We start from the raw sequence: 27980 nt of genomic DNA, 5'->3' as shown, positions 1-27980 counted from the left end.
AATATATATTTTCAGTCTAATCACACAAATGCTACATTAAAACCAATTGAAAATACGTTTAAAGATTAGGGGATTATAGGGATTACTGATTCTCTATTTCAAAACACCTAGTATTTTTAAAAAAGTGTTTGCATTGACGGGGGGACAAGTTCATAATAGTTGACCTCATTAATTTTCCCTGCTGTTAGCGAACATGCGAAACTCGGAATTCTATCTCTAATATTTTTGTTTGGAACTGAAAGGCTTGACTGAAATCTCGCTGTCTTGTTTTAATGTAGATTAAGCTGCAAGTTATTCAATTAGCTTAATTAATATGGGCACTTTATAGCGGCTCGGCTACTAGATACCTCGTAGAAATAAATTGAAACCCAACTTAGCGAGCTGCAAATTAACAGAAAGATCAAATATTCATATGAGAAACTTTCTGACATATGAAGGCGACACAAAAGTTACTCTCTTATTTATTTTTGAGTATACCTAATGTGTTTGGTTTTTATTGTATCACTTTTGTCCCTATACGTTTTATTGACCAATTCTATTGTATCAGTTAACAGATGACGTGCAAACATTTCATTATAGTCCTTTTGAGATTGCATTTTGAGTGCGGAAGTTTGTGTATTCTTCAGTTATTGTTCCTAGTTATTTGTACAGAGTGAGATTGGGGAAGATAGGGAAGTTGATTAGTGAAATCTTCGCGACGACCGTAGTTTTCCGACTAGATTTTAATAGATAAGTGTATATGTGATAAGGTCATCATGTCCTTTTAAATTTGTTACTGAGCACTCTTACATAATGCAATCCAAATCAACTGATTAACTCAGAAGGAAGCAGTATAACTTATTGGGTGGTTGATTGCTTTTAATAGAAAAGCAAAGTCCAATCGAAAGTTACTATAATCGTTGTGAATCAGGGAAGAACGCTTTGCGTAACTTGGTGGAACTTGTATATTGCGCACATGCGCAGAACACTAAACTCTGGCAGCAAACAAGGCTAACAGTTTCTTTCCCAGCGCTACGCTCAGTGGAACTCGCACACTCACACACCCGCACACCCTTTCGAGCTCCAAACGGGGCTTCTCTTTGTGAACAAATACACAGATACAGATTCGAATAGAGATACTCACTGTGTTGGTAGTGGTGGGGCTCCACCAGTGGAGAGAGCTGCCCACTGATCGTGTGCTTGTGCTGGTGTGTTGGTGTATTAAGGCCGACGCCGCTGCTGCAGTCGACGTCGCTGCTCCAACCGATTCCGTGCTTTTGGAATACTCCGCGCTCTCGCTCTCCGGCACTCCAGTTCCAGTTGCTGAGTGGCCAAGTGGCTCTTTGGCTGCTGAGCCCTGTTTAGCTTTGTTATTCGGTGTCTTCTGCGTTTTGCTGTGTTTTTGTTGTTGTTGTTGTTGTAAATCGTATAGTTGTAGTCGTAGTCAGTCGGCGACGTTTACGTCAGAGTTACACAGGAGGAGCAATAATTTAGTACCAATATCCAAACCCCCACGTAAAACGAGTGCGAAAAATTGCGAAAGCCGCGTGCCTCTGCGATAAGATAAGCGTGTGTGGCTAAAGAACTCCTCCGGCCAATGAAACGAACCTTTTAATAATCGGGATTTGCGCGAAATGTGATTTTTTATAGTCCATAGCCAAAGTGTAAAAAAAGAATGAAAATACTCGCACACTATCAAACGACCAATGTATATAACCTAACTGTGTTTTTCAGCAGTGAAAAAGTCGGCTCAATTGTCTAAAAGTAGTTCATTTGCTTCAATGTGTTGGTGCGCCCGTTTATGAGTGTGTGTCTGTGTATGTGCATTGGAGCTTTTCGCTTTGCTCACTGAAGCAGCGACGAAAAAAATGAAATAAAACTAGCCAGCAACTAACGACTCGTACGAACGAATTGTTCAGATACTTGTAGATCTCCACATCGTAACTATTTAGACAGTAATTAAAAGCAACAAAGGAAAAAAGCGAAAAGGCAAATGAATCATAAAACAGAAAAGAGAGCGTGGGAGAGAAGGGTGGGGGTGGGGACAGGAAAAGCGTGACACACACACGAGAGAGAGCGAGGGCATCTCAGCTGAGCTTGTGCAACAGCAGTAGAAGTAGGAGAGAGCAAATGAGCGAGAGGAAGACCGAAAACAAACACACGCACAAGAGCTCACCTCCACCACAGGTGTGTAGGTGCCAGTTCTGTTTTCTCTCTCGCGCACTCTCTCTTGCTATGTAGATGTGTGTTTAGGTATATTTCTCTCCCTTTCACATCCCCACATCGCCTGCCGTGTGTTTATTTCAGTGTCACCGGGGAGACAGATTAGCTCTTGTCCGCCTGTTGTCGTAAATATCACGCACACACACTCCACGTCCGCCCATCTGTACATACATATGTACGTAGAAATGGAAGTTGCTGGTTGTGTGTTTAATTCATTTTCGAGGTTTTAATGCGCAACAACTGCGACTTGTTGTGTGTTGGCTAGGCGACAAAAAACAAACAAAAACAAAAAAAAAACACGAAAGTAATGTTGAGAATTTAGAAAGCCCAATGCAAACGGACGCACACACATTCAGTTACTTCTGTCGGTGTGAGCTGAATTGTATTTCCGAAGCAAAGTTAATAAATTTTACAAACTCACAGTGTAAGAACAATAAACACGCCAAGCGCCATTTGAAAAAGAAATAAGAAAAAATAAAAAGTGTCGATCTCTCCGAGCAACAAGTACTTGTGCACCAACACACTCAAGGGAAGTAGTGCCACGACAAGAAAGCCAAAGAGAGACAAAAACGCAGAGAAACCGAAACCAACAGCAAAACGGAGGAGCTATGGAGGCCACCACTACCACAACACCTGACTTGAATCGCGGCGATGCCACCAGGAAGAGTGTGCGGCTGTATGCCGCCCGCAAGGGGGCGGCACCTGCACCGCCCAAGCTCAGTGTGGCGCCATCTAGCAACCAGAACACCAACCACAGCTGCAGCATCACCAGCAGCAGCAGCAACAACAACAACAATAGCAGCAGTAACTTGCCGGAAACGGAAAAGGAAATGGAACTGCGTCAAACACATCTTGCCAACAAGGATCTCGATGGAGCCATCGAAGACGACAGCATTGTGGAGCTGCGACGACGAGATGCCCAAGCCACTCCATTGCCCAGGATAGCCGTATCGGCCCTGCCCACCCTGCAGCCGCATCCCACGCCCAAAGAACGCCAAAAGCCGCCTATGCCACGCCTCCTGTCTACCGAAGACGATGCTGGTGTGTCCTTTGCCCTCGGCTCCATCGAAAAACACATTCACAACGTGGAGGAGAGCTTTAAGCAACAGCAGCAAAATCAACAATCCCAATCATCGATGGACGTCATGAAACTGGAGATCAAGCGCAAGCAGAGCAAGCGCTACGGTGAAACGGAAAACCTTCTGCGGCCGGGCATAAGTGACATGTCCTCCGAGAATGACTTTCAGTATTTGGGCGGCAGGCGGGTAGGCGAACTGGATGACAGCAATGAGCTGATGCTATCGGAATTTCAGCGTGGCAGCGATGGTCGTAACTCGATCGGAGCCTATTCCAAGAACTCGGCAGCTGCCGCGAACGGAGCAAATGCTGTGAAGGCTAAACTGGCACGTACTGCCTCCGACACGAAGAATAATGATACGGTGCTTGCCATGAGGGCCACTCTGAAGCAGAAGCAGCACTTGCAGGACGAGAAACAGCCGGCAATATGGCGACCAGCTGGTACTGCACCCACTCCGGCGGCCAGGAGCTCCTCCTCCACCACGTCCACCTCCGCCTCGGCCAGTCGTGGCGGTAGCAGCAGCAGCGTGGTTGATGGAGTGTCTCCATCTAAGCTAACGGCCACCACTATTTCGGCGTCCAAGCGGCGCGAGGAGAATTTGCGACAATTTGAAGCTTTGTTGGCCCAGAAGTCTTCACATCGTCATGGAGCCTCTTCTGGAGCATCTGGTACCTCAGGAACTGGAAGTAATGCAGCCAGCTCGAAAAGACGATCAGAGCGCCCAATTGTGGCGCCCATTCCGCCGTACAATTCCAGTCGAGCAGAGCCGGTGAACAGCTCGACCAGAGCCAGTGTTGATCCAAGCTCCCATTCGGGAAATGAATCGAGAACAGGAAATTCAGGAACAGGATTAACTCACCCGCATGTAGGAAATTATCGCTCTAGCCACGTACCCAGCGTGGTGGCAAACCGCAGCAATGTGTACAGCACCAGTGCTGCGCAGGTAAAGGTAAACAAGGGTATAAGCCATAATACATTTTTAATATAATTTTTATCATTTGGTTAAGAGAACGGGATACCAATGAGGTTTGAAATCACGTTCACTATTAATCGTTAGAAATGGATTAGTTAATGGGTCATAAAGTCTGAATTATTATACCGCAGAATTATTGGGCTTTGTTTTTACTACCACCGATCCCTGGTATACACCACAAAAAATAAACTTTACTTAAATATTTCACAACTATTTTTACAGGGTTCGCCTAACATGCAAATGCGGAGTAGTGCTCCTATGCGATGGCGCGCTACTGAGGAGCATATTGGCAAATATAAACTCATAAAGACGATCGGCAAGGGAAATTTCGCAAAAGTGAAACTAGCGAAACACCTGCCCACTGGCAAGGAGGTGGCCATCAAGATAATTGACAAGACCCAACTCAATTCTGGGTCACTACAGAAACTCTTTAGAGAGGTTTGTACTTGGTTTATAATAATATCTTGACATCATTACTAATCGTACTATGCCCACAGGTTAGAATAATGAAGATGCTGGATCACCCCAACATAGTTAAATTATTCCAAGTAATCGAAACGGAGAAGACGCTCTATCTGATCATGGAGTACGCATCCGGTGGAGAGGTCTTTGACTACCTGGTTCTCCACGGTCGCATGAAGGAGAAGGAGGCGCGCGTCAAGTTTCGACAAATCGTCTCAGCCGTGCAATATTGTCATCAAAAAAGAATAATTCACAGGTAAGAGTAACGAATGCTAATTAAAATCAGATGATTTATTTAAACAGCCTAGGCCAGACCAAACGCACATTAATATATTTGGCACCTTATTAACCGGAATTATTTATCTATAACAGGGACTTAAAAGCTGAAAACCTTTTGCTGGACAGCGAACTGAACATTAAAATCGCTGACTTCGGCTTTTCGAACGAGTTCACACCCGGCTCAAAGCTGGACACGTTCTGCGGTAGTCCGCCGTATGCGGCACCGGAACTGTTTCAGGGCAAGAAGTACGACGGACCCGAGGTCGATGTTTGGTCGCTGGGCGTCATCCTGTATACGTTAGTGAGCGGTTCCCTGCCCTTCGACGGCTCCACCTTGAGGGAGTTGCGAGAACGCGTGCTCAGAGGCAAATATAGGTAAGTTTTATCAGATAAATCGAAGATGAATGGAACTAAACGAAACCGCTTATCCCTACAGAATTCCCTTCTATATGTCTACTGACTGCGAAAACTTGCTCCGCAAATTCTTAGTACTGAATCCCGCAAAGCGTGCTAGTCTTGAAACAATCATGGGCGACAAGTGGATGAATATGGGGTTTGAGGAGGACGAACTCAAGCCCTATATCGAGCCCAAAGCCGATTTAGCCGATCCCAAGCGGATAGGTAAGACGGGTACTGTATACAAAATTCATTACTAATATTATTAACGAATTGTGTGTGGAATGGAGTTTTGCCTGCCAATTGCTCGTTGTGTTTTATTGCTATGTTATCAAGCGATCTTTGTTTATGTAATGTAATACTACTAGTATCTTTGTAAACTCTTTCTTTATCAACTTGTTTTAATTTCGTAGTTGAATGTTGCTTACGGAATCCCTTTTAATTGGGTTCTCCCAGTGTTGTGTTATCCTAATGTTTGTATTTTAAATTCAAATGCCTTCATGGTGTTTCGTTTGTAAATTCTCACATAGCTGCGGGGTCACAAACCGGTGCCAAGAATTCGCTCTCGATTCGGCGTAGCGCGTACACCTTGATGTTAATGGTCAACTTTCTGATCGACGAGCGGAAGGGTCCACCTAAAAATGTATGCAATCTGTGTAGTGGAAACGTTAACGCTCGACCCCCAGAGTTCCGCATTAACCCCCAACTCTCTGTTCTCTTTCTCACTTTCTGTCCTTAACATCCAACATACAAACAGACCGTCAAGGAAGATATCAAACCAGCTCAAGAGAACGGATAATCTTAAAATTAAATCAATCTTGAACAGCCAGCCAAGGGAAAATCGAATTTTTGTTTCACGATCTTGTTATCTTTTATTGGTTTTTTCTTTTACTTGTTGCCAGTGTAAATATCCGTTGGTATGTGCACAAATATACGACAAAAAAAAACAAATAAATGAGGTTCTCTGAGATAAATTTACAATTCTTTTTAAGTCGAGTTTGCATCCGGTTTGGGTCCTGTCACGCCGATGATAATTGTATTATTTAATTTCGCTAGCTGCATGGTCTAAATACATACATATATACCTGATTTCTTTTTATCCAATGTTCTTACTGCCATTTGTTCAGTTTAAGGCCTAAAGAACACACAATTCCGGCTACTCCAATTGAACCATATCAGTTCGAGTATCGGCGATTTCTTAGCCAAATATATAATGTAACTGTAATGAATTTGCATGCGCTACCTAATCGTATTAAAATGTCCACCAAATGTCTATAAAACTCTTCCACTTACAATCAAATTGTTTGTCATTTCTGCATCGCGATGATTAGAAGCTCTAGTCGCGATGGGCTACAATCGATCGGAGATCGAGGCTTCGCTCTCCCAGGTGCGCTACGACGATGTTTTCGCCACATATTTGCTGCTGGGTCGCAAGAGTACAGACGTAAGTTGGTGGCCTCCTCATCCCGACCAACAGAAGTGCTAAAAAGACTATTTTTTTCCCACGCAGCCGGAAAGTGACGGTTCGCGATCAGGCTCCTCGCTCTCACTGCGCAACATATCGGGCAACGATGCGGGCGCCAATGCTGGCAGTGCGAGTGTCCAGAGTCCCACGCACAGAGGCGTCCACAGAAGCATATCGGCGTCCAGCACGAAGCCAAGTCGCCGAGCCTCGTCTGGTGCGGAAACTTTGCGTAAGTCCCATTTTGGGGCTAACGGTTCATCTATAATTAATCGAGAGTAAAAACTTTCTTGGTCGAACATTCAGGATTAGGAAACCGACATTTGTATAGAGAAATTAGTATAACTGTCCCTTTTGAAATTACTAATCCGATGTGCGCTAGTTAATCGTCACTAAACTACTATAATTAATTGATACCATTTTTCTATTTCAAAATGTTTGCTTAGTCAGTAGGAATCTCTAAAAGCAGTTTTGTCCAAGAAAATTTTTACTTAGGTTAAACTTTGTATCAATTTGGAGAAGTACATATTTTACTTGAACGATTATATGTTTTGCAGGTGTTGGACCGACAAATGCGGCAGCAACAGTTGCGGCGGCCGCGGGAGCCGTTGGTGCGGTTAATCCAAGCAATAACTACAATGCTGCAGGATCAGCGGCGGATCGAGCATCAGTGTAAGTAACTTGTCAATAGGTGTGATATAAATTTTAAGCCTAAAATTGCCCCCGGCAGTGGCAGCAACTTTAAGCGACAGAACACAATCGACTCGGCTACGATTAAGGAGAACACAGCGAGGTTGGCCGCTCAGAACCAGAGACCCGCTTCGGCCACCCAAAAGATGCTCACCACGGCAGACACCAGTAAGTGCTACTAAGATGATGGATGAGATGAGCAAAGAAACTAATATTATTACTGAATTCACAGCACTGAACAGTCCCGCCAAGCCGCGAACGGCAACGAAGTACGATCCGACGAATGGCAATCGCACGGTCAGCGGCACAAGTGGCATCATTCCACGTCGCTCCACCACGCTATATGAAAAGACTTCGTCGACGGAGAAAACCAACGTTATTCCTGCAGAGACAAAGTACGTGAGAGTTAAGCTAGTTCTGATTATAAGTTCTAGTTTGAGACTTAAACAGCTGTACGAGTTACTCGGTTATTGTTTGCATCACAACATTCCCCCTTGGCAGACTTATTTAGCTGTTCAGTCAGTCGGTAGCGATGGCGCCTGCCACAATTATATATATATTATTTGCCTTTGGTTCGCACGCAAAACGATCTGATCATGTCGGATCGGATCCAGAGGTTAGATGGCAATTAGATAACGCAGCAGCTTATAACCCCATCAATACAAATACGTAGAGAAGATCGTTGGAAGATCGAACGACATTTAATTGTATATAGTCACGCACAGTTCAGTTCTCTTTAGTTGCCGTGCCTTTGGCACACTCAAAAATTACTTGTTTATCATTTTCCCATCGTTTCATTTGGTTATCTTAAAAAACCCGAAAGTCTTTCCAAACAATACCAAAACAAAGTCATATTTACGATTACGATTCTACCACTTTTCGGCCTAAACTTAAAACATGCAAATTACCAGCAGTGGATCGGCAGCTCCCGCTGGAAAGGGTCATACCAAAAGCGCGTCTGTCTCGAGCCCTCGCCCCTCCACAGACGGATGCGTCTCGGTCTCTAATGACCCACTCGGAACGAGGTATACACTTGAGTAATTAACAAAAAACGCAACAACCAAACAAACTAAATTCTCTTAGTTTGATTACCGCATTATTTAAAATTCAACTGCTTTCGGTTTCTTCTTTATTCTTTCAAAAAATTGGCTGGCATTTTATTTGTTTGGGAGAATTATTGTGCATTTCGACAATCATTTCGCCGTTTCATCTTCATGAATCATCGACTCAGCATCATCCACAAATACCTTTGTAGACCCGTAAACGAAAAAAAAAGAACAACTAGACATCAATCACTTTTGAATCTATATATGACCATTGTTCCGTCTGAATCCCAATCTGCCTTTGGTGTTTTGCCCATCTATTGCAATTTCACTACGTGTGAAAGTACTACGTGTAGATTTTTTACATGTAAAGAACTAGATAATAGATGGTATAGCTATGTCCCTGAATAGATCTGGTTTATAAAAGTAACTTAGAATTGTAAAAGCCCCACAATAACAATTACTTAAATACTTAAGGGTTCAAAAAGTGATCAACTTTCTAGAGGTATTTGTTCTGTGCGTGATATCTAATAACTTGGCTGTTGGTAACCATTATATAAAGGGTTATGTCGCAGCTTTAGATTTTTCTAAGAGCTTTGATTAAATACATTATTTAATCTTAAGTCGGACCTAGAATGGAAACACAACGATGGTCGTTAGGCTAGTGACTAAGCATCTATTATTATCCGTATTTATAAGTATTTATTAGGTGTTCTGTTTGATTTGTTTATTGTTCACTCTACTCTTAGTTTATAGCGTTGGCCTATCCTAGTTTTGTTCTATTCGTTTTGTATTTATCTATTTATCCAGTGTATTATTAACGACCTAACCAATTTGATCAATTGAATAATGTAAATTTCTTATCTTTTCATGTTTTTTACAATTTTGAACATTGTCTGTTTACAAACCAAATGTCTAATTTTGATAACTACTACACTACCACATATGTACATCCATTTTCTGTGGCGTTCTATATCCGCAACAACAAATAACACCACCACCTACGAATCTGAATCTGCAACAACCTCCTTCGTCCTCCTATCGACGCTCGCTCAATTATTGTACTACTCTACTATTACTACCTTTTCGATCGTACTCGTAATGCAAATTGAAAACCTGAACAAAACCAACAATAATCCAACAATTCAACAATTATTGCTAACCGAATCGACAACCAAACCAATCCGATTTGAAAATGCATATGCAATGTGGTTTGAACTGAATTCAATTTGGATTCGAACCGAACCAAACCAATCGAACAAATTCGGTGAGTGAAAATGCATCTTACGTTAAGAGATATTTATTGTGCCTCATTGAACTAAGGGTCGTGAGCGTGTCAAATACCCAATAATTGCATTTTCGTTGCAATTATTGCTAGCATAATTGAAGTATTGTAGTATTTTCTAATCGATGTCTAATATCTATTGCTCATTTGTATATTTCACGTAATTTTCGCGTAAGAAACAACGTATGCGAACACGACCCTTCACATAAAATGATATATTGCTTAAGTATATACAACTAGCGTACTGTTTGGTTACATTTTTCTGATTTTGTTGGTATACTTTTGTGATTCATTTAAACGAAATTCAATTGACGGCGATGCCAAGACATATTGCTCGACCTTTGCCCGCTTGGTGTTCCAGTAAATTGATAGGAACTACCAGATTTACACCCCCTTATCAAGTGAATAGTTTTTTATTTCGTATTCGCATTGGGAAAGTCCAATCAGTCGCCTGAATTTTAGCGATCGAAATCCAAGTTTCTAAAATAAGAACTCATTATTTTGTTTGTTTCCTCATGCATGTCTGTCTCTGTCAGTGAAACTCTATTGACTCTGCTACCATCGCCAGTATAATTGAATTTTTTCCATTATTGTGTGTTTTTGTTTATTGTTAATGTTATTACCTACCTACAAATACTTAACAACTCAGTTTGATATAGTCTGTTATTGTGCTGCTGTTGTAACTTTTGTACCTGGTCTTAAATACTATATGCTCTCCAATGTACGATTTTCATGTATCTAACCGTATAACTACTATATGCGTACTACTTCGAATAATAACTCCTACTTTTCTACGTTTATCGCGTATCGTATTAGGACATAATGCCTTAGACAAGCTTACTAGTTTGTGCCAATAAATAACAATCCAGTTGATAAAATGCTCCACCTGAAGTACAAGAACATTTACAAAATGGATTCTTGATAGTCAGTCGAACGCATGTCCCATCAAATAACGCTTTCATGTAGTTTGGAGAATCAAACCTTCTCGTTTGCCGAGCTTTCGAGTATAATCTACATTTTTGCATATATTCATGTCCATAAAACCAACGAAACAGTCGAAGTTTGTCGTATTCGATTTAATATCTAAGAAACCTATTTTTAAGTGCTTGTCTTCTTAAGAAAATTTACATGATCTATTTTTATTTTTTTCTTTTCATTTTGTTTATGTCTGCGACGTGATCGATAAAACAATATACAAAACCATAAACCCTTGGTTAACATCATCAATTTGTCACATCAATCAAACGAACTGCTTGATTCGCGCTGCTCTGACCATCTACACCCGCCTGCCGCCATCCTACATGCAACCCAATACGAAATCCAATCCCTACTGATCTTAAAAACAATTACGAACTACGAACATGAACTTCAATAATTACCAATTGGCCAATGACGCAACTGGGTAACGCTTTGATGATGATGACCCAACGTCCATTGCTCATTCCATTCACCAAACCATTATCTTTAACACTCATAACACGGGACGAACGCTCGAACGGTTCTGTACAAACGATTACAAATTTCCAAACAAACACAATCAACAAATATTTAATGGAAAAACAAACAAACCAAACCAAAAAACATAAAAAAAACAACAATCTTATACTGATAAAACCATATTCGTTTCCCGAAATGCGATTCATTGGATTTGAATGTACTCCGACGAACTGATTCGATACTGATTTGATTTCCATTCATACCTGTGTGTGCATATGTATCGTAATTGTACATATATAGTCTGTTCGATCGACTTAGAATGGCATCGGCTGTTAAATCAAGCAGACACTTTCCAAGGAATGTTCCATCACGTTCAACCTTTCACTCTGGTGAGTTTTCTGTTCACTTATTTTTATTAGTTTTAAAGATAATAATTTAATTTTATCCCCACCTTCTTCTACTAAAACATAAAAATAATTAAATAAAGCCGAACTGGGCTAAACTCATTAGTAGATGTTAACGCGTTGTCGAGTGATGTTTTTGATATTATTTTTGAAACTGAACCCGTTTTCATGCTGCATCCAATAGAACAATCCAATTGTATCCCGCACTGCACCACTTCTCCATACAAATTGCATATCAAACGCGCCTCTATTATTATTTAGCGTTATCAAGCGATTAATTACTATATAATCAACTCGATCGATCCATTTAACTGAATGTTTCTTTATGTTTTTATACATCGCATCGCTTATGATTTCCGCGATCCAATGCCGCACCCCTCTGCACGTTTGTCTAAGTGGATTCGTAAATCTAGTTCGTTTGCCTTTTATGCATCGAATCAACCAAATCCCATCCAAAACCGCCCACCTGTAAATATTTTATATATTTGTGTGTTTGGAAATACGGATGGAAAACTATTCATAGCGACCAAAATTAATCTACGATTGAGAACTGACATTTGTCTCTCTATATTCAGCTATCGCGCGTTCACTAAAAATAACTAAAAAATGTTGCATATGGGACAAAGTGCAATGTGATTACTAGTACGTGTTATCATTTAAAGTCAATAGTATGTGAGAATTCAAAGATAAATTAACAGATAGTAGTAGCTAACATTAGAAAAACAATTGGAAGATACGTTTTGATTTCGTAAAATGTATAAGTCGCTTCTTGTAATATCTTTAGATATTGCCAGTTAGTAAGTAGCTTTTAATGGTTAGTAATATGTTCACATTGCACTTTGAGCCTAGCAGTGGAGCCGTATGTACGTACTCGGAGTTATTTTAGTAATACCCTAGATTAAAAACCAAATGGAATCAGTTAGAATCTAGTCTGTGTTTGTGTACACACACTTGAGTGCGTAAGCGATCCGAATCTAACTATGGAATCATTGCAATCCCTAGGTCAAACCAGAGCACGAAACAACACAGCGCTGGAATACTCGGGCACCAGCGGTGCCTCCGGCGACTCCTCCCATCCGGGTCGCATGAGCTTCTTCTCCAAACTCTCCTCACGTTTTAGCAAACGGTAAGTAGTGCCTTTAAGATATCACGAAGTGGCAAAATTCATTTCTTCAGTTAATGGAATATTACAAGAAAAGCAAATGCAAACTGCAATTCGATACATTTATTATTCGTTTGTTATTCTTTCTTACATCAATTTGGTTAATTATTTTCTGTTTTTATTTACTTCTCGTTTGTTTGATTTTCTCTCGTTTATCATTTTATGTTTCATATTAATGTTTCATTTAATTGCATATCTGCCGCACACACATCCATGTGTGTTTATTATGCTCATGTTTGTATTTCGTACCGAGTCCATTCTGAGAGTCCGCCAATAAATCACTGAAGCTACCAAACGCGTTGCAATGCCATGCCCATCGAGCACATAACTAAAAAATCTCGTTCAAAAACACCCGTTGGATATGCAGAATTTTCCAATTCAAAGCAGGCTATAGTTGAAAGATGTTTCGAGCTTAGCTCTGAGGAAGTACAGGCGGAGAGGAATTATAGATCATAAATCCAAAAAAATTTAAGATGAAAAGGTATAGTCTTAGTTGGGATTATTGTAGACCTATAATGTATCGTCGAGTGTAGTAATCAGGGCATTATGACTGACAAGTACGTTTCGTAATTTCTGCATTAAAAAGTTTTATTTTCATGGACTGTATAGCACTGTTTTGCCTCTAAAAAGGGTGTTGAATAACGTGCACTAAAGTTTCAATGTTTTGGATATTCATGTGTGCCCCTTTACCCTCTCACAAGAATCACGCAATTAAACTACTTAACTGCACTTTGTTAAATTAATCATTTTATTGAGAGACAGAGAGAGAAAAGCGGGTTTAATTTCCAGGACAAAAAGTCATAAAATCCTAAAAGTTCCCCATATTAACCACAATAACTGCTATGCAACTGCGCAAGTTTTTCGACCGATTAGGATAGTTACTAATTAAAAGAAGACAGCCAGCACTTGCATTCGAACGCATGATGGATTAAAAGTGTTATGGGCGTTAGTTTATTATTAGTTATATTTCGTTTTAATGCGAGGAAGCTAGTTCATAATTATGAAACTGTTGATTACCCTCCACTAATGATATGCACATGTTTTGTATATGGAATTTCTTTTCTGTTTTTTTCTGTTTTGGTTACATTTTTTTTCCATTTGTTGAACTGAAAGACTTTCAGCAGAAAAGTATGTACTCTCTATGTACATATTTACAACAAACACCTAACACCACACATTTAACGTACACCCAGGACTTTTGCTTAAGACCGACCGCGAACTCGCATATGCACCACATCAGTCCGATGCACTCACTATGCCCCTAATTTATTGTGGTGGTTCCATTGGGTTAGGTGGATGTGGATCAGTGGATCGGAGAGGATGGGTGGGTGCATATGTCGGTTCGGTCGATTAGTTTAGACGCTCGCAATGCAATGCTAAAACATTTTTATTCCTATCCATATTTAGTTAGCATACGTACCAACCATACTACTTACATATGTATGTAATTTGTGAAATATACTCTTAATGTGGCTCAGCCTTAGAAACAGTGAATGACTGGCTATTCGGTCGGGATGTACCATATAATACGATCGAACAATAACTATAAACGAAAAATAATACGGAACTCAAACCATCACACCGATTGCAATATCAATATTCGAATCCATAATAGGAATCCGCCTCTGATTCAGGCAAAACAAATACATAACTAAACATACAAGCATATGTGACAACGTGCGAAAAAGTACATGTTATACGGAACTGAATCCAACTATATAATCTGAAAATAATAATCTGATGACGTCTGTCGCTTCCTCTCTACGCTCTCAAAATCTCCGTCACACCTTTAGTTTGTTTTATACTCGATTGATTTCTTACAAAAAGCATATATAAATATTACGTAGTTTTTCTAATCCTGTATATCCACGTTTGCTTTGTACAACTATGTACTTCCATTGTATCACCTCACGCTAGGAAGGCTCTTTTGTTCTTGTCTATTTCTTTCATTTATTAAAAACATGATTCAATTAATTACGATTATGCTCTTTGACAAATAGAAAGACAAAAATTGTGAAACGTACAATGTGTAATGTACTTATCAGTTGAAGAACAATTGCGTTTACTTTTCTTTTTCTATGAAGAAACATGAAAAATGAAACTTACCATTATTCCGTTTTATTCTTATCTGTCTTCTTTGGTTTCATTTCTGGTATTTGTTTTACCCATTATTAATATTTTTTCCAGCCGTGAATAATTTGTTTAAAATTTTTTCTTTAATTTTAGGCCAAACCAGTAATTAACAAAACAAGCATTAACTACTTCTTGTTAATAGTTCTAAAACTGAAACTGAAACAAACGATTCCCCTAGAGTAAACGCGCGTGACGGAGAGGTTCAGATATGAACAGACAGACACAGATATGGTCGAATCACGAATCCAATCGGATCGCTCGGATCGGATCAAATCGGGAAACGATACTGTTCACGTTGCCGTTGCCGATCCGAAATCGCTTTCGAATTCCATTTCGAGTTCAGATCCGTTTCCGGTTTCGATTCGAACCCCTTCAAATGAACACCGACAACGTTGAGTTCCGTTGCGTTAATTGAAATTTCACAAATACGCCTATGTTTTATTACAATTATTAACTAATTATACATATAAATTTATATAAATTAAAGATACATATACATATATTTAAAAGTAAAGCAACCACAACCAGAAATTACGAAACCCTTTGTTTTCATTGTTTGTAAAATGATGCGAGGAGCGACCAGCAAAAGGCAGTACAGAATAAATCAAGAATTATACAAATTAAAAACGAAAGGAAACCGATACAAACAGAAATCCACTAAGAAACCAAGATATGATATATGCAATGATCAGAGAGAATCCTGACTACAATTGCTGTCACTGTCACGATTATGGATTATATTAACTACTAAATATTACACCTACGAGTACTACCTAAACTACATATATATTTATGTTAAATGCGTATCGCAATTATAGTTATACAAACAAATATCACTGAGGAAGTGAACGTGAGATATAACTGCAAAAAGTAAATTAACTTAAGCCTAACTCAACTAAACCGATCTAAACTGAACTAAAGTGCGTGGTGTTTTCGCCTACATCATTATCTTATAGTAACCACAATAAAACACCAAAAGAAGTTGCTAATTTTGTAACGATGATCTTGAATTTTATTTAGCGATCTTTGTATTTATATGTATGTGTATGTATGTATGGATCTGTATTTGTATTTCGATATGAGCTTGAATTAAATTGTATCCGTGGATCATACAATCAATCAATATCAATATCAACCAACCAATCAACCAACCAACCAAGCAGCCAGCCAGAAAACTAACGATCTTGCAATTCATAATCACCCAGAAGCCAGATGTGCAGCGTATCTAGTAATTAAGCATACCACGTAGTCACTAAAAAACAATACAAAGCGATACATAAAAACCAATTTAACTTAAATTCAAGGAATAACAATGTATTACCACTAGTGCATGTGACCATTTTATTTGTACAGCTGATTATCTATAGATCGTGTTATCATCGGGCGCCTTCAGTGGCTCGATCAGTAGTTATCTATACATATTAAGTTTCAAAGAAATAACGCATAATTAAAACAATTGATAATTTAATAAATCCATAATAAACGATGTGAAACATTTGCGAGCAAAAGTATATCTCAACATGCATTTCAATTTTATTTTATTTTCCATTAACACTTGCATTTGCTGTCCAAGAGATTTCGGGTGTGGTTAAAACAAATGGGAGTTTGGTCAAAAATCAAATTTAATTTTTCCTATAAATGAGCCAGATTAAAATGCGAGTACAAATAACATCCTGAAAGCGTTGAAAGTTTAAATTAAATTATTTTTTGAAAGTAAATAAGTACAATGAATAGTTATGCAGCTTAAAGTGAAAAATCATATCACAAATTGCAATTCCAAGAGAGAATAACGTACAACTGAGAGAGAATAACGTACAAATGTCACTTAAATGACTGTGGACCGGGAGACTTTCGATTATAAATAAGTTATATATTTTTGCAGTCCTACCGCAGACGAGGCGACGAAGCCACGAGTTCTACGATTCACATGGTCAATGAAAACCACATCGCCCCTGATGCCTGAACAAATAATGCAAAAGATCAGGGAGGTGCTAGACCAGAATAACTGCGACTACGAGCAGCGGGAGCGGTGAGTGAATAAATGCATATCAGTGAAGCAAATAAGTATTTATTAATCCTTTACCGTACATCATAGATTCGTCCTGTGGTGCGTGCATGGAGATCCCAATACGGACTCACTGGTGCAATGGGAAATAGAAGTGTGCAAGTTGCCTCGACTCTCTCTGAATGGAGTGCGCTTCAAGCGAATCTCCGGTAGGATTTCTTTATAATATTGAGAAAAGCTGAAATAACTGTCAATTGTCAATTGATCTTCAGGCACCAGCATTGGCTTCAAGAACATTGCGTCTCGCATTGCTTTTGACCTCAAGCTGTGACTTAACCAAACGAACAACGAGGGGAATGCGGCCGCCACCGCCTCGCGGCCCACTGATCCATCCGACACCATGACCGCCGCCAGTTGTCGGAGGCCCAGCAACGACAGCACCTCCCGGCTGTCGGAGCTCTCTCTTCTATGTCGCTCACTAACCAGCCAGCAGGGCTCCCAGCGGCGTAAGAAGAGCAGGCTGTCCACCGGTGGCAGCGAGGATCAGAAGAAATCGAACTCGTTGCTGTCGGCGTTCCAAATGTACTCTCCCTTTAGTTCCAAGGAGAATCTGCAGTCCAGCGAGGAGGTTGAAGATTTACACGTGATTGACACACAGCCCGGACACTCCGTGGATGTGCCACTCTTCGCAGACTTTAGCCCAATAAATCCGATTATGGAAGAGGATTCTGAGGGCGTTGAAGGCGGCAAAACCAGTGAAGCCAGAGGCATTAGTGATGGCGGTGGGCAAAGGGGCAAAGGCGATGGCGGTGGCGGTGGTGGCGGTGGGGGCAATCGGTTAAAGAGGAACATCAAGCACACCGGGAGCCTGATTGTGCGCAAACTAACTGCCGGCAGGCATCATGATGCGGACAAGAAGGGTGCGATTAGGAAGAAGGATAAGGAGCAGCAGGACGTGGCGGACACGGATAAGGAGAAACCAAACAGCAAGCCGGAGGGCAAGGTAGCCATGCTGCGCACCACGACCCTCTAATGGAATGGAACACGGGCGTGGCATGAGCAATACGTTTATTTGTGGGGCAGTTTGTATCTATTGAATGAGTGAATATGAAGGCAATGCGGCGAATCCCTGCTGGAATCTCAAGAATTAATTAATGTTAGCATCTCTCCGTAGATCGAACGTATTGATATATTACTACACATTACAATCAAGCAGACAAACTCCTCTATCTATCCACACTGACATGCATTAGCACCCGCATAGATACGCACATATTTACATACGTTATTTATTAGGAACCTAGTTAATGGGCCAGCAATATTTGTCATCGCGCAGCATGCTAGATGAAACAGAAGTGAATATAAGGGTAACAGAAACACCACTCAATAAAGCCGTAACAATAAATATTAACAAGAAACCAATCAACGCTCTATAAACTGCATTTATGTGTCGATATCCAGTAATCAATTTGCTTGGCAAAACAAACGATCAAAGAACACAAACTCATAGATATCCGACTCGGGTTGTTTCTTCATTAAATCATACTTTCAAGAAAGTCGAATTTGGCAGCATACAGCGATAGTGTCGTGATGTGATTAGTTCACGATATGTCAATCGCCAAAGTTTTCATTCTACTCTATTGAAATGTGCCCAATCGCAACGCCCAGATCATGTATTGTAATTATTATGCCCGTGCTCGAATATGTAGTTGGTACTTATACGCGAAATTTTTGTTAATTTCCTTCAATTTGAACAGTTCATAGAACACCAAACAGACAGCAAATGTATGTATACTATTATTAAGGATTCAGGTTTACTAACAACACCACTCCGAAACAAGTAACAATGCGATGCAATGATGGCCAATGTTACCTAGTTTCCACCAAGTTCACTTAGCCCCGAGGAAAGACGAGCCAGTGGTTTTTAGGGCCGTTCTACATGCAATTGTTGAATGTTTCTAAAACATACCTTAGGGAGGAGCGATCTCAAGTGAGATGTAGAAAAAAAAAGACGACCATTTATCTTAGTTGTGGAGGCTCAAAAAACAGTCTATATATATACCAAAACATATACAAAGTTGCACATCAAGTTGTCTTCATCATGATTGTAACGCATTTCTGTAATTCTTAACTTTCGAGAAAAGCATGCATCGTTTTATATATTTGTTGTTAAATGACAGCTGATTGAAACTTATTAATAATTACTAGGACTAGGCAAGAACGCGCATAAACACACATACATAGGTATATAATACATGCATAAATATATAAAGCAAGCAGCTTATTACATATACACCCAGAGATATCCTTAGTATATCGCCGGACTACCTTCCCTAAAGGAGACATATACTTCACATAACTTCACCCCTTCTTTGTTTTTTGTTGTCAGCTATCTGCGGTCAGTAATATAAATCGACGCACCCAGATCCACATTGCACAATAGCTAGTTGTATACTTATTCTTATTTGTGGTATTTATTTTGATTTACAAACGGTTGAGTTAATGTAAAACAAAGCAAAATGATTGAGAACACCATTAAATCAGAGTTACGATAAAGCCGATTATAGAATTTACGAATAATCATGTTGTAAGAATATCTGATATACATACATACATAGATGTTTTAATTAATAAATAAAAAATGGCATAACTATAATTATTAATGTGCTTTCCTGGGTACAAATAATTTAAGCGGTTCGTAAGTCTTCTGCTCAAGGTGGCATGTGCGATGCGAGATTGTGTGACCTGTGTGTGGGTGTGTCCGGTGCTCTCAGAGCTCGTCATCTATGTTAAAGTCTTCTGGCGGAAAATCACCAACCGTAACGGATAAGGGTGATACGAAGCCGCCGTAATTTGGGGCACAGCTAAAGTAGGCCTTTCCACCGAAACTGCAATGGGAACATAAATGAGATTTGCGAAATGTGGAATGTAATAAGTATGTTTGTACGTATGTAATAAGTTACCTTCCATTGTTTTTCCCCAGTGGTTCGTCGTATTCCACTCCAATGAAGTGACCACTTTTCCCTTCAAGCGGACCATTATATCGGATCGTTCCTCGACGTGTTGGATTACCTGGAACCGTAACCTGGCAGAAAACAAGTTCTTTGACTAAATCGTTTTAAAACGATATATTTAGGTAATAGCTGTACCTCACATCTGCCATCCAGTACACAAAGTTCCGCCCGTTTTTGGATCTCCTCCGCTTGAAGGCGCTTCTTCTCCTCCGCCTGTTGCATTTCCTCATCGTTGTACTTGCCCATGCGATTCATCTTGAGGTAGTTGCGCACAGAATCGGTTCTCTGTTCGTACTGATCCTTGGACAATTCGAATTTCTCGACGGGAGCGCTGTCAAACGAGAAGGTAGCAAAGCTATCGATGACATGCAGTCGGAGGCCATCACTGTTGGCATAGTAACCCAGTTGGGCGTCGTTGTTGTCCATCGTGGACACGCAGGTGTCGCCCTTGAAAACCTGCACCTTCATGGTGCCTGCACATCCGCCCGTCAATATCTCCAGTTTGCTCTGAAAATGGAATATGAGTATATGCATCCTATTGATCCTTTACAAGACAGACCTTGAGCTGAGCAACTGTTAGATCCTTGGGGAACTTGACCTCGAAGGCGACTGCATCATTGTGCGAATTGGAAACATTCACCTTGATGAAATCCGATTTGCCGGTTTCAATTATAGCCGACATCTTGCCTTCCGTGGGTACTGTTGTGCTAATTATGGATAAATTATTTTGTAAACTTTTCCAGAAAAACCAGGTGGTATGCGGTTCTATTGAGGAAGTGACTAACAAAAACTTTGTCCGGTAGTAATAAAAAAAATGTACTAAAGCGTTGCATGGAGCTTAATAGAAAATACCAAAAATACCATATACCGTTGCTACGTTGTAACTATTTTTGAAAACTTCAGAGAAAGATGTTGAATGTTAGTTAAAAATGTATAAATGTTAAAAAACATAGTATTGACAATCTGCAGTTTGTTAATTAAATATTATACCGTGAAGTATATAACATTTTATTAATAATAAACCACGAACCATTGCAAAAGCCCTTGGAACCCTTTGGAAAGCAGAAAAAAGATCCGAATATTAGTGATATATCAAGTGTATTTTGTGCATTGCAACTTATGTATAATAATCTATTTTTGGTGTAATGATTGTGATGTGCAGTCTATTCGTTTGCTTCAGTCCTTAAATGATTCATTCTTAAGAGGCTGCCAGAATGTACGGCCTTATGTCCTCCACATCCAGGAGCTGCTCCGGAGCTACGTTCTCGCCACACATGGGACACTCTCCATTTTCCGACAGAATACTGTGAATAGGATACAATGAAGGCATATTTTGAAAGGCTAAGTTTATCCAAAGCTTACTTCTCCATCTCTGCGCGAAAGCAAAGAAAATCGCATTGTGGACATGAGGTCATCAGTTGCTTGATGATGTGCTGCCCAGTGGCAATGCAGATGGGCAGTGTGGTTTTGCAGCTGTAGCAGGTCACCTCCATATTGGGCAGGTTCGAGTCGCATATGGGACACTCCATGGTTTCGTCATCTATCTCATCCCGCAACTGCTTGATGCCCTTGGGAGCCTTGCGAACAATCGATTCGATCTTCTTCGCATACCGGGGATCCAATTGATTCCGATAATCTGGACGCATCAAAGTAGAGGCGTAGGTAAACGCTGACTTCTTTAGACCAGCTCGATGACACTCAATTACCGTGGAGGTGAGAATGGGAATGATATCTGAATAAATACACTGTTGTGATTCAATACAAATATCAAAAAACGAAAGCACTTACGTTCCGGAAACTGGGATATACAGGCGGCTACTTGGACGAGCAGCTTGGCGGCCAGCAAATGATTGCCCAGTTTGACGTGGATTCGCACCAAGGTATAGCGATGTAGTAAAATAAACTGATGCCTCATTTCAGCCGTAACGGAAAGATTGTTTCGTCGCAGTTCCTGGTACATGGAGTACAGCAGATCCCTTGCCGACTTGTAATTTCCAGCAATCTGTTCCTGATTTGCGATAATAACCGCCGTCTTTGCGGCATCCTTGTAGTGCTTCCTTGCCATGTACAAACGGAAGAGATAGCGTGGGTCTTTCGGAACGCCATCTACTTCGCCCAACAGAAACTCGATTAGCTGGGAGGCCAACTGTTCGTTGTTTGAGGTGGCCACACAGTCAATGGCCAGCGATAGCGAAACCTGCTCCTCGTTGTTGAAAGCCGATGCTTTGAGCAGAAACCGCAGGGCTTTGGTAAATTCTCTAGCCAGAAAGTAATACTTGCCCGCTAGCAGTGTATACTTTTCACCCTCAAAATAATGTGCCAGTGCCAAATAATCGGAGGATTTGGCATTTTCGTAGCGCTCCAAGAGCTCTCCGTGTCGCCTCAACTTGTTATGTCGCTGGGCAAGGGCAAAGGCCTCCTCTACGCAGCCGCAGATGACGAGGAACTGGAGGGCCTGCTCTACATCGCCAATCTTCTGGTAAAACTTGGCCAAAAGCTTGGCCGAGTCCATAGAACGCGACTCCAAAACAATTTCAGAGGCTGCATGCGGATCGCACAAGTGGTCCAGGTAGATCCTAACACAGGCATCCAAGTCACCTGCAATACGATAACTCCGTATTGCTTCTTCATAGTGGCCATCGTTTTCCTTTGCCTTGGCATAGGCGGCATGCAGTTTGGTGCTTTTCACCTTGGGTAGGATATTATTGGCTTTGTTCCACATCTTTAGTGCAATGTAGTGGCCACAGGCCTCATCATAGAAACCACCACGCTCATACAATCCCGCTGCCTCGGTAAGATGTCCCACGGTGGCCAACAGTTCCGCGCAGTCAAACAAAAGCTGCTGGTCTTCCAGCTCCACAGCATATTGAATCTTGAATATAAGAAAATGTTTATGTAAATATCTTCAGTTCAATATCAAATATGGATTTACCCCACGCCTGAAGTCGCCCGCTCTGATAGAGGTTCTTGCAATGCCCATTTTGCAGAGACGTACATGCTCCTCGTATTCGGGAGAACGGTCCATTAAAGCATCCGTTTCAGTGTCCTTGCTGTTGATTAAGTCCTCCTTGTACCCTTTCTCGTAGTGGTATAGGGCATCTGTATAGTTGCCACTGCAAATTAGAAAGGAAAATATATAAATACTGCTATTACAGGATTTGATGACTTACTTAAACTCCAATTGTTGGGCGTACTCCCTGGCTATATAGGGCACCTCCTGTGGATCGTTTTTGTGGGCCAGAAGCAGCGCCTGATCCCATTGCAGAAGATCTCGGCAGAGATCCAGGGCTGCTCTTGTATAAACTCCCTTCAGCATGTGTTCCTTGGCCTGATCGTACTCGGCCAAAATCGTACAACAGCAGCCGATAAGCATGTCCAGATCTTCCACGTAGCGCAGTTCAGCCAAAGCATTAACCAGGGCAGCATCACCAAGCTGGCGGTAGGCTCGAATGGCTGCAAGTAGAAGGAGTTATTATTTCGAAACTGAACTGAAGAGGATTAGAGTCACCTATATCCGGTTCCAGATCGGCAATGGCCTGCTCCCCAAACTCACGCCACGCGCTGCTCTGATTCATCTGCTTACACACCTTGTAGGCTTCATCGTAGTTTCTTAGCTTCAGAAGCACCTGAAGATTTGCTGCCTGACTGTTGCTGGGATTCACGACATGGGTACTGAGCGATTGTGTGGCATACTGGCCACCATCTATATGTAAAGCCATTTCTCCGCCGCAGAGCAGCAGAGGAAATTGACCCGGATTCAGCTTAGACTCACCCACCATCAAGGTGTGTGTCCCTTGTACAGAATGCCGCACAAAGACGTGCGTATTGACGATCCTGGCATCGTAGCTGATGAAGATATTCGGCTGCGTGAGATCCCAAAGGCAGCCAAGGCACTGCTTGGGAATGTCCGGAATGAGCAAGGCCTCCTCGACAACGGGTAGGAAAACATGGCCCTGGTAGTGATCATCTATAAATATGACCTTGGTGCCCTCGATGTCCATGAAGAGCTGCCGGATGCCCATACTGTGCCTGTAGATTGTGCAGCTGTCCCATTTTTCAAGGGAATAGAACACCAGGTGACCAATCTGGAAAAATATTATAAATTATTATGAAAAAACAGACCAATTTTCCAACACACATCTGTTGCAAATATTAGAAGGTCCTGGCTAAGTGCAAAGCACGTGATCACCGCATCACTGGGCATATTGGGCAGAGCTGTTGGAAAAACCGCCTGCAGTTTGTCCTTGCAGTTTGGATTGTCAGCAGCAATGGCCTGAAGGATAAGTTGTGGTGGACATAGAGCGGCGCAGTAGTCCGCATTCAGTTTCATGCTCTCCACGCTGCGCGGAAAATCGCGTTCGCTTAGTGGACGCGGCTCTTCGCCCAAACTCTTGCCGAGATCATAGAACCATACGTGCTTTTCGATTCCTGTAGCAAAGTTATAAGGTCCAACGGCCATGAAGGTGGGCTCTCCCTCCAGAGGCAAGCGGAAAGGCAGCGACTTTGTCTTGTCCGGTGCGTACACATAGATGGATACCTCAGCGAGGCTGCTCAACAGCACAATACGAGGTGCAGAGACGGCGAAGAGATGTGGCAGCTTGGTCACATAGATGTACACAGTACCATGGTTAGTTGTAACCGCCAATAGTTGGCCATCGGGCGACCAATCGATCATCTGAACACCGGCGTGATCTGGCACTGTAATGATGCGTTCCGTCTCCTGGAGATTCGTTATTGAATGAATCTTAATGCTGCTTAAAAATGTACGTAATAACATAAGGTTGTTTCTTAATAGGTCTTACATATTGGCATATAAGTACTTACCTGTCATCTCCGCAGGAGGCAACTATATCTAACGTAGGGCAGTAGGCCAGTCCGGTCAAGGTGTCCTTGTGGTTCTTTACCTGCCACAGCTCCTGGCCGACGTCCTTGGGATGCGTGGAGATGGCCACTACATGTCCGTTGGAAAAGCCCAGCAGGATATACCCATCGCCAAACCACTTGTGCTGCATCAGCGATCCGTAGCGACTCTGGAAGCCCAGCTCCGTAGGATTCTCTGGCTCGGGCAGATAGTAAAGGAACAGAGTGCGCTTGCCGATGATCATGCTGATGGCATTGTCCCCCGCAATACGCTCGTCGTTGGCCATTTCGGCGAAGTACATGTCGGTGGGTGCATCTCTTAGCTGGACCACGCGCACTGTGTCGCCATCCTCGTTGCTTAACGAGAAGCTCTTGTCCTCAGAACCGAGAGCCAAAAGATTCTGGGCGGACCAGGCGCCGCAGGTGATACGTTTGCTGTGCTTGCCCAGCACCGGTGTGGGTCGCTTTCCACTGCGGTGGTTATAGATGGCCAGATTTCCGCGTCCTGTGCCCACGGCCAGTAGTTGTTGCTGCTTGGACCAGAGAATGCACGTGAGCGGATCTCGAAGGCCGGTCTCCACACTGATCTTCTCCTGACTGTTGTAGTCCCACAGCGTTATGTTTGGCGAGCCACTGGTGATGATGCCCAGCAGGTCGCCCTCTTGGTCCCAAGCGAATCCCGAACACAGCCTGCAGGAGGGTTTCCATTACGGATCATTATTGCATTGGGATCGGACTTAGCTCACCCCGAAAGTATGATGCGCTGCACCAGTTGGCCCTGCCGATTGTACAGGGCCACCGATCCGTCGGTTCCAGTTGTGGCCAACAGAGCCTTCTGCCAAATGAAGTACACATCTCCGATGCCGTGCGGTTCCTCATATTTGTAAAGGATCTTTTCAAAGGACATTGTTGGCTTTATTTCTATTTTTCGGAGGCGTACATTCTGCAGTTTCTAATTTTCCGGCTTTTGTTTACGAATTTTCCGTTTCCATGGTAGCGGCGACTACAACTACAAGCACATTTCCCAACTGTGTGCGTGCATTCTTATTGCACCTGTTGATCTGAGCAGTGGGAATTTCAGTATTTTGTTAAAGTGGTGCGATTAATATTTATATTCCCCATTTGTATTGTTTCAAAGGGTTTACAACATTATATGTTGCTTATAGAATATTTGCAAAGGTAAAATTTAATTTTAAATTTCAAACAATTGTGTAACGTATTTTTTCCGTTAGCCAGTACTGTAAACAGCTGTTTGTTGGTAACGTCATCGTTCGTTGCGCATCTCTAAACAGCTGCTTAATTTAATTCGCAATAATATCACGGAATACTTTATTAATCTGTAAATATAGTCTGAATATCAGTGCAAATAAGGTTTAAAACATGTCGGATGACCTGCCGGAGCAGTTTGACCTAGTGGTCATAGGCACAGGTAGTATAGATGATTGAAAACAGGTTTCATCTACAGATGACTCATTCGAGGGACGCCCTTTTCAGGCTTCACCGAGTCCTGCATCGCCGCTGCGGCCAGCAGGGTGGGCAAATCGGTGCTCCACCTGGATAGTAATGAGTACTACGGGGATGTATGGAGCTCCTTCAGCATGGACGCTCTATGTGCCCGCTTTGAGCAGGAGGCCGAGCCTCATTCTTCATTGCGAAATGCCAAGTACACCTGGCACACCACGGACAAAGAATCAGTAACGGATGCACCATCCTGGAATAGGGACTCAGTGCTGGCCAAGTCGCGACGCTTCAGTCTGGATCTCTGCCCACGCATTCTGTACGCAGCCGGGGAACTGGTGCAGTTGCTCATCAAGTCGAACATCTGCAGGTATGCTGAATTCCGAGCCGTGGACCATGTGTGCATGCGCCACAATGGTGAGATTGTGTCCGTGCCCTGCTCCCGTAGCGATGTCTTCAACACCAAGACCCTGACCATGGTGGAAAAGCGCTTGCTGATGAAATTTCTCACCGCATGCAACGATTACGGCGTGGACAAGTGCAACGAGGATTCGTTGGAATTCCGGGGACGAACGTTTCTAGAATATTTGCAGGCGCAGCGGGTGACCGAAAAGATATCGTCGTGCGTGATGCAGGCTATTGCCATGTGTGGCCCCACCACCAGCTTCGAGGAGGGTATGCAGCGCACACAGCGATTTCTGGGCAGCCTGGGCCGCTATGGCAACACACCCTTTCTCTTTCCCATGTATGGGTGCGGGGAATTGCCGCAGTGCTTCTGCCGCTTGTGCGCTGTTTATGGTGGCATTTACTGCCTGAAGCGAGCTGTTGACGACATTGCCTTAGATTCCAATTCGAATGAATTCCTGCTGAGCAGCGCGGGGAAAACTTTGCGGGCCAAGAATGTGGTCTCTGCCCCTGGCTATTCACCAGTTTCAAAGGGCATCGAGTTAAAGCCTCATATCTCACGTGGCTTGTTCATATCGTCCAGTCCCTTGGGCAACGAAGAGCTGAACAAGGGAGGGGGCGGTGTGAATCTTCTCCGACTGCTTGCCGATGGGGGAGCACGGGAAGCCTTCCTAATTCAACTGTCGCATTACACAGGAGCCTGCCCCGAGGGTTTATGTAAGAACTTTCAGAAAATATGTGATTAGTACTTTTTTAATGAATATATTTTTACAGATATCTTCCATCTGACCACGCCAGCTTTAAGCGAGGATCCAGCGTCCGATCTAGCTGTTTTCACTGGCCAACTCTTTGATCAATCAGACGCACAAATAATATTTAGCTCGTACTTCACAATTGCTGCCCAGTCTAGTAAAAGTCCCGCTGCCGAGCACATTTACTACACCGATCCACCTACCTACGAGCTGGATTATGACGCGGCCATTGCCAATGCTCGCGACATATTTGGGAAATTGTTTCCAGAGGCCGACTTTTTGCCACGAGCTCCAGATCCAGAGGAGATTGTCGTGGATGGTGAAGACCCCAGTGCCTTGAACGAGCACAGTTTGCCCGAGGATTTGCGGGCACAGCTGCACGACATGCAGCGGGCAACTCAGGAAATGGATATACAAGATTAGACAGAATTAAATAAAAAGGAGGTTTCCTCAGTCTCCAAACATCATTAGATATTAGAC

General features: G+C 42.2%; 5 protein-coding genes across 31 annotated transcripts in view; 3 read left to right on the top strand and 2 right to left on the bottom strand.

The window, feature by feature from the left end:
• The window catches only part of LOC6547561 (MAP/microtubule affinity-regulating kinase 3), a 28629-nt gene extending 10196 nt beyond the window's left edge, over positions 1 to 18433 (top strand). For 2 of the 26 annotated variants that reach the window (XM_026981395.1, XM_026981391.1), the window contains exons 3-17: positions 4476 to 4691; positions 4751 to 4971; positions 5088 to 5369; positions 5431 to 5624; positions 6722 to 6834; positions 6901 to 7084; positions 7410 to 7524; positions 7583 to 7710; positions 7775 to 7937; positions 8454 to 8567; positions 11653 to 11696; positions 12714 to 12837; positions 16889 to 17035; positions 17102 to 17220; positions 17284 to 17374. In XM_026981395.1, coding sequence (XP_026837196.1) covers positions 4476 to 4691; positions 4751 to 4971; positions 5088 to 5369; positions 5431 to 5624; positions 6722 to 6834; positions 6901 to 7084; positions 7410 to 7524; positions 7583 to 7710; positions 7775 to 7937; positions 8454 to 8567; positions 11653 to 11696; positions 12714 to 12837; positions 16889 to 17035; positions 17102 to 17220; positions 17284 to 17342 — 2223 coding nt within the window. In that variant the 3' untranslated portion in view covers positions 17343 to 17374. The other 24 variants (XM_026981378.1, XM_026981380.1, XM_026981377.1 and 21 more) reach the window with 24 other exon arrangements.
• Positions 17392 to 19011, top strand: LOC113564358 (RNA-binding protein Raly-like). Its single transcript, XM_026981405.1, has one exon. The coding sequence runs from the start codon at positions 17412 to 17414 to the stop codon at positions 18042 to 18044; it is 633 nt and encodes a 210-aa protein (XP_026837206.1). The 5' UTR covers positions 17392 to 17411; the 3' UTR covers positions 18045 to 19011.
• Positions 19012 to 19475: 464 nt separating this feature from the next.
• Positions 19476 to 20852, bottom strand: LOC6547563 (tubulin-folding cofactor B). The gene is made up of 4 exons (XM_001974784.3): positions 20585 to 20852; positions 20161 to 20532; positions 19975 to 20096; positions 19476 to 19899 (listed from the first exon to the last, which is right to left on the bottom strand). Exons 1-4 carry the CDS (start codon positions 20705 to 20707, stop codon positions 19782 to 19784), a joined length of 735 nt encoding a protein of 244 aa, XP_001974820.1. The 5' UTR covers positions 20708 to 20852; the 3' UTR covers positions 19476 to 19781.
• Positions 20853 to 21054: 202 nt separating this feature from the next.
• LOC6547564 (WD repeat-containing protein 19) lies at positions 21055 to 26123 on the bottom strand. Of its 2 annotated transcripts, none has more exons than XM_015156351.2 (9): positions 25632 to 26123; positions 24850 to 25575; positions 24164 to 24779; positions 23534 to 24110; positions 23196 to 23478; positions 22958 to 23138; positions 21814 to 22897; positions 21388 to 21757; positions 21055 to 21329 (listed from the first exon to the last, which is right to left on the bottom strand). In XM_015156351.2, the coding sequence occupies exons 1-9, from the start codon at positions 25790 to 25792 to the stop codon at positions 21224 to 21226; spliced, it is 4104 nt and encodes a 1367-aa protein (XP_015011837.1). In that variant the 5' UTR covers positions 25793 to 26123; the 3' UTR covers positions 21055 to 21223. The 2 variants fall into 2 exon arrangements, with proteins under 2 accessions (XP_015011837.1, XP_001974821.1); XM_001974785.3 differs by having other exon boundaries at positions 24164 to 24776.
• Positions 26122 to 27967, top strand: LOC6547565 (rab proteins geranylgeranyltransferase component A). The gene is made up of 3 exons (XM_001974786.3): positions 26122 to 26314; positions 26380 to 27465; positions 27523 to 27967. The coding sequence occupies exons 1-3, from the start codon at positions 26266 to 26268 to the stop codon at positions 27921 to 27923; spliced, it is 1536 nt and encodes a 511-aa protein (XP_001974822.1). The 5' UTR covers positions 26122 to 26265; the 3' UTR covers positions 27924 to 27967.
• Positions 27968 to 27980: the final 13 nt, after the last annotated feature.

This window comes from Drosophila erecta, unplaced genomic scaffold (genome assembly GCF_003286155.1).
Source record: "Drosophila erecta strain 14021-0224.00,06,07 unplaced genomic scaffold, DereRS2 tig00000092-arrow-pilon, whole genome shotgun sequence".
In the NCBI taxonomy this organism is placed as follows: domain Eukaryota; kingdom Metazoa; phylum Arthropoda; class Insecta; order Diptera; family Drosophilidae; genus Drosophila; species Drosophila erecta.
The sequence above is the reverse complement of the archived record's forward strand: the minus strand, read 5'-3'. Positions and strand labels throughout refer to the sequence as shown.

Excerpts from the sequence above, each read along its gene's own strand:
- LOC113564358 (XM_026981405.1), top strand. The coding sequence starts at position 17,412 with ATGACCGCCGCCAGTTGTCGGAGGCCCAGCAACGACAGCACCTCCCGG.
- LOC6547563 (XM_001974784.3), bottom strand. The coding sequence starts at position 20,707 with ATGTCGGCTATAATTGAAACCGGCAAATCGGATTTCATCAAGGTGAAT. Across the intron at positions 20,097-20,160 it reads TACTGGATGGCAGATGTGAG|GTTACGGTTCCAGGTAATCC; the intron begins GTACAGCTATTA and ends GTTTTCTGCCAG. Across the intron at positions 19,900-19,974 it reads CTGGGGAAAAACAATGGAAG|TTTCGGTGGAAAGGCCTACT; the intron begins GTAACTTATTAC and ends TTCCCATTGCAG.
- LOC6547564 (XM_015156351.2), bottom strand. The coding sequence starts at position 25,792 with ATGTCCTTTGAAAAGATCCTTTACAAATATGAGGAACCGCACGGCATC. Across the intron at positions 23,479-23,533 it reads CGATCTGGAACCGGATATAG|CCATTCGAGCCTACCGCCAG; the intron begins GTGACTCTAATC and ends TTCTACTTGCAG. Across the intron at positions 23,139-23,195 it reads GCCCAACAATTGGAGTTTAA|TGGCAACTATACAGATGCCC; the intron begins GTAAGTCATCAA and ends TCTAATTTGCAG.
- LOC6547565 (XM_001974786.3), top strand. The coding sequence starts at position 26,266 with ATGTCGGATGACCTGCCGGAGCAGTTTGACCTAGTGGTCATAGGCACA. Across the intron at positions 26,315-26,379 it reads CCTAGTGGTCATAGGCACAG|GCTTCACCGAGTCCTGCATC; the intron begins GTAGTATAGATG and ends CGCCCTTTTCAG. Across the intron at positions 27,466-27,522 it reads AGCCTGCCCCGAGGGTTTAT|ATATCTTCCATCTGACCACG; the intron begins GTAAGAACTTTC and ends ATATTTTTACAG.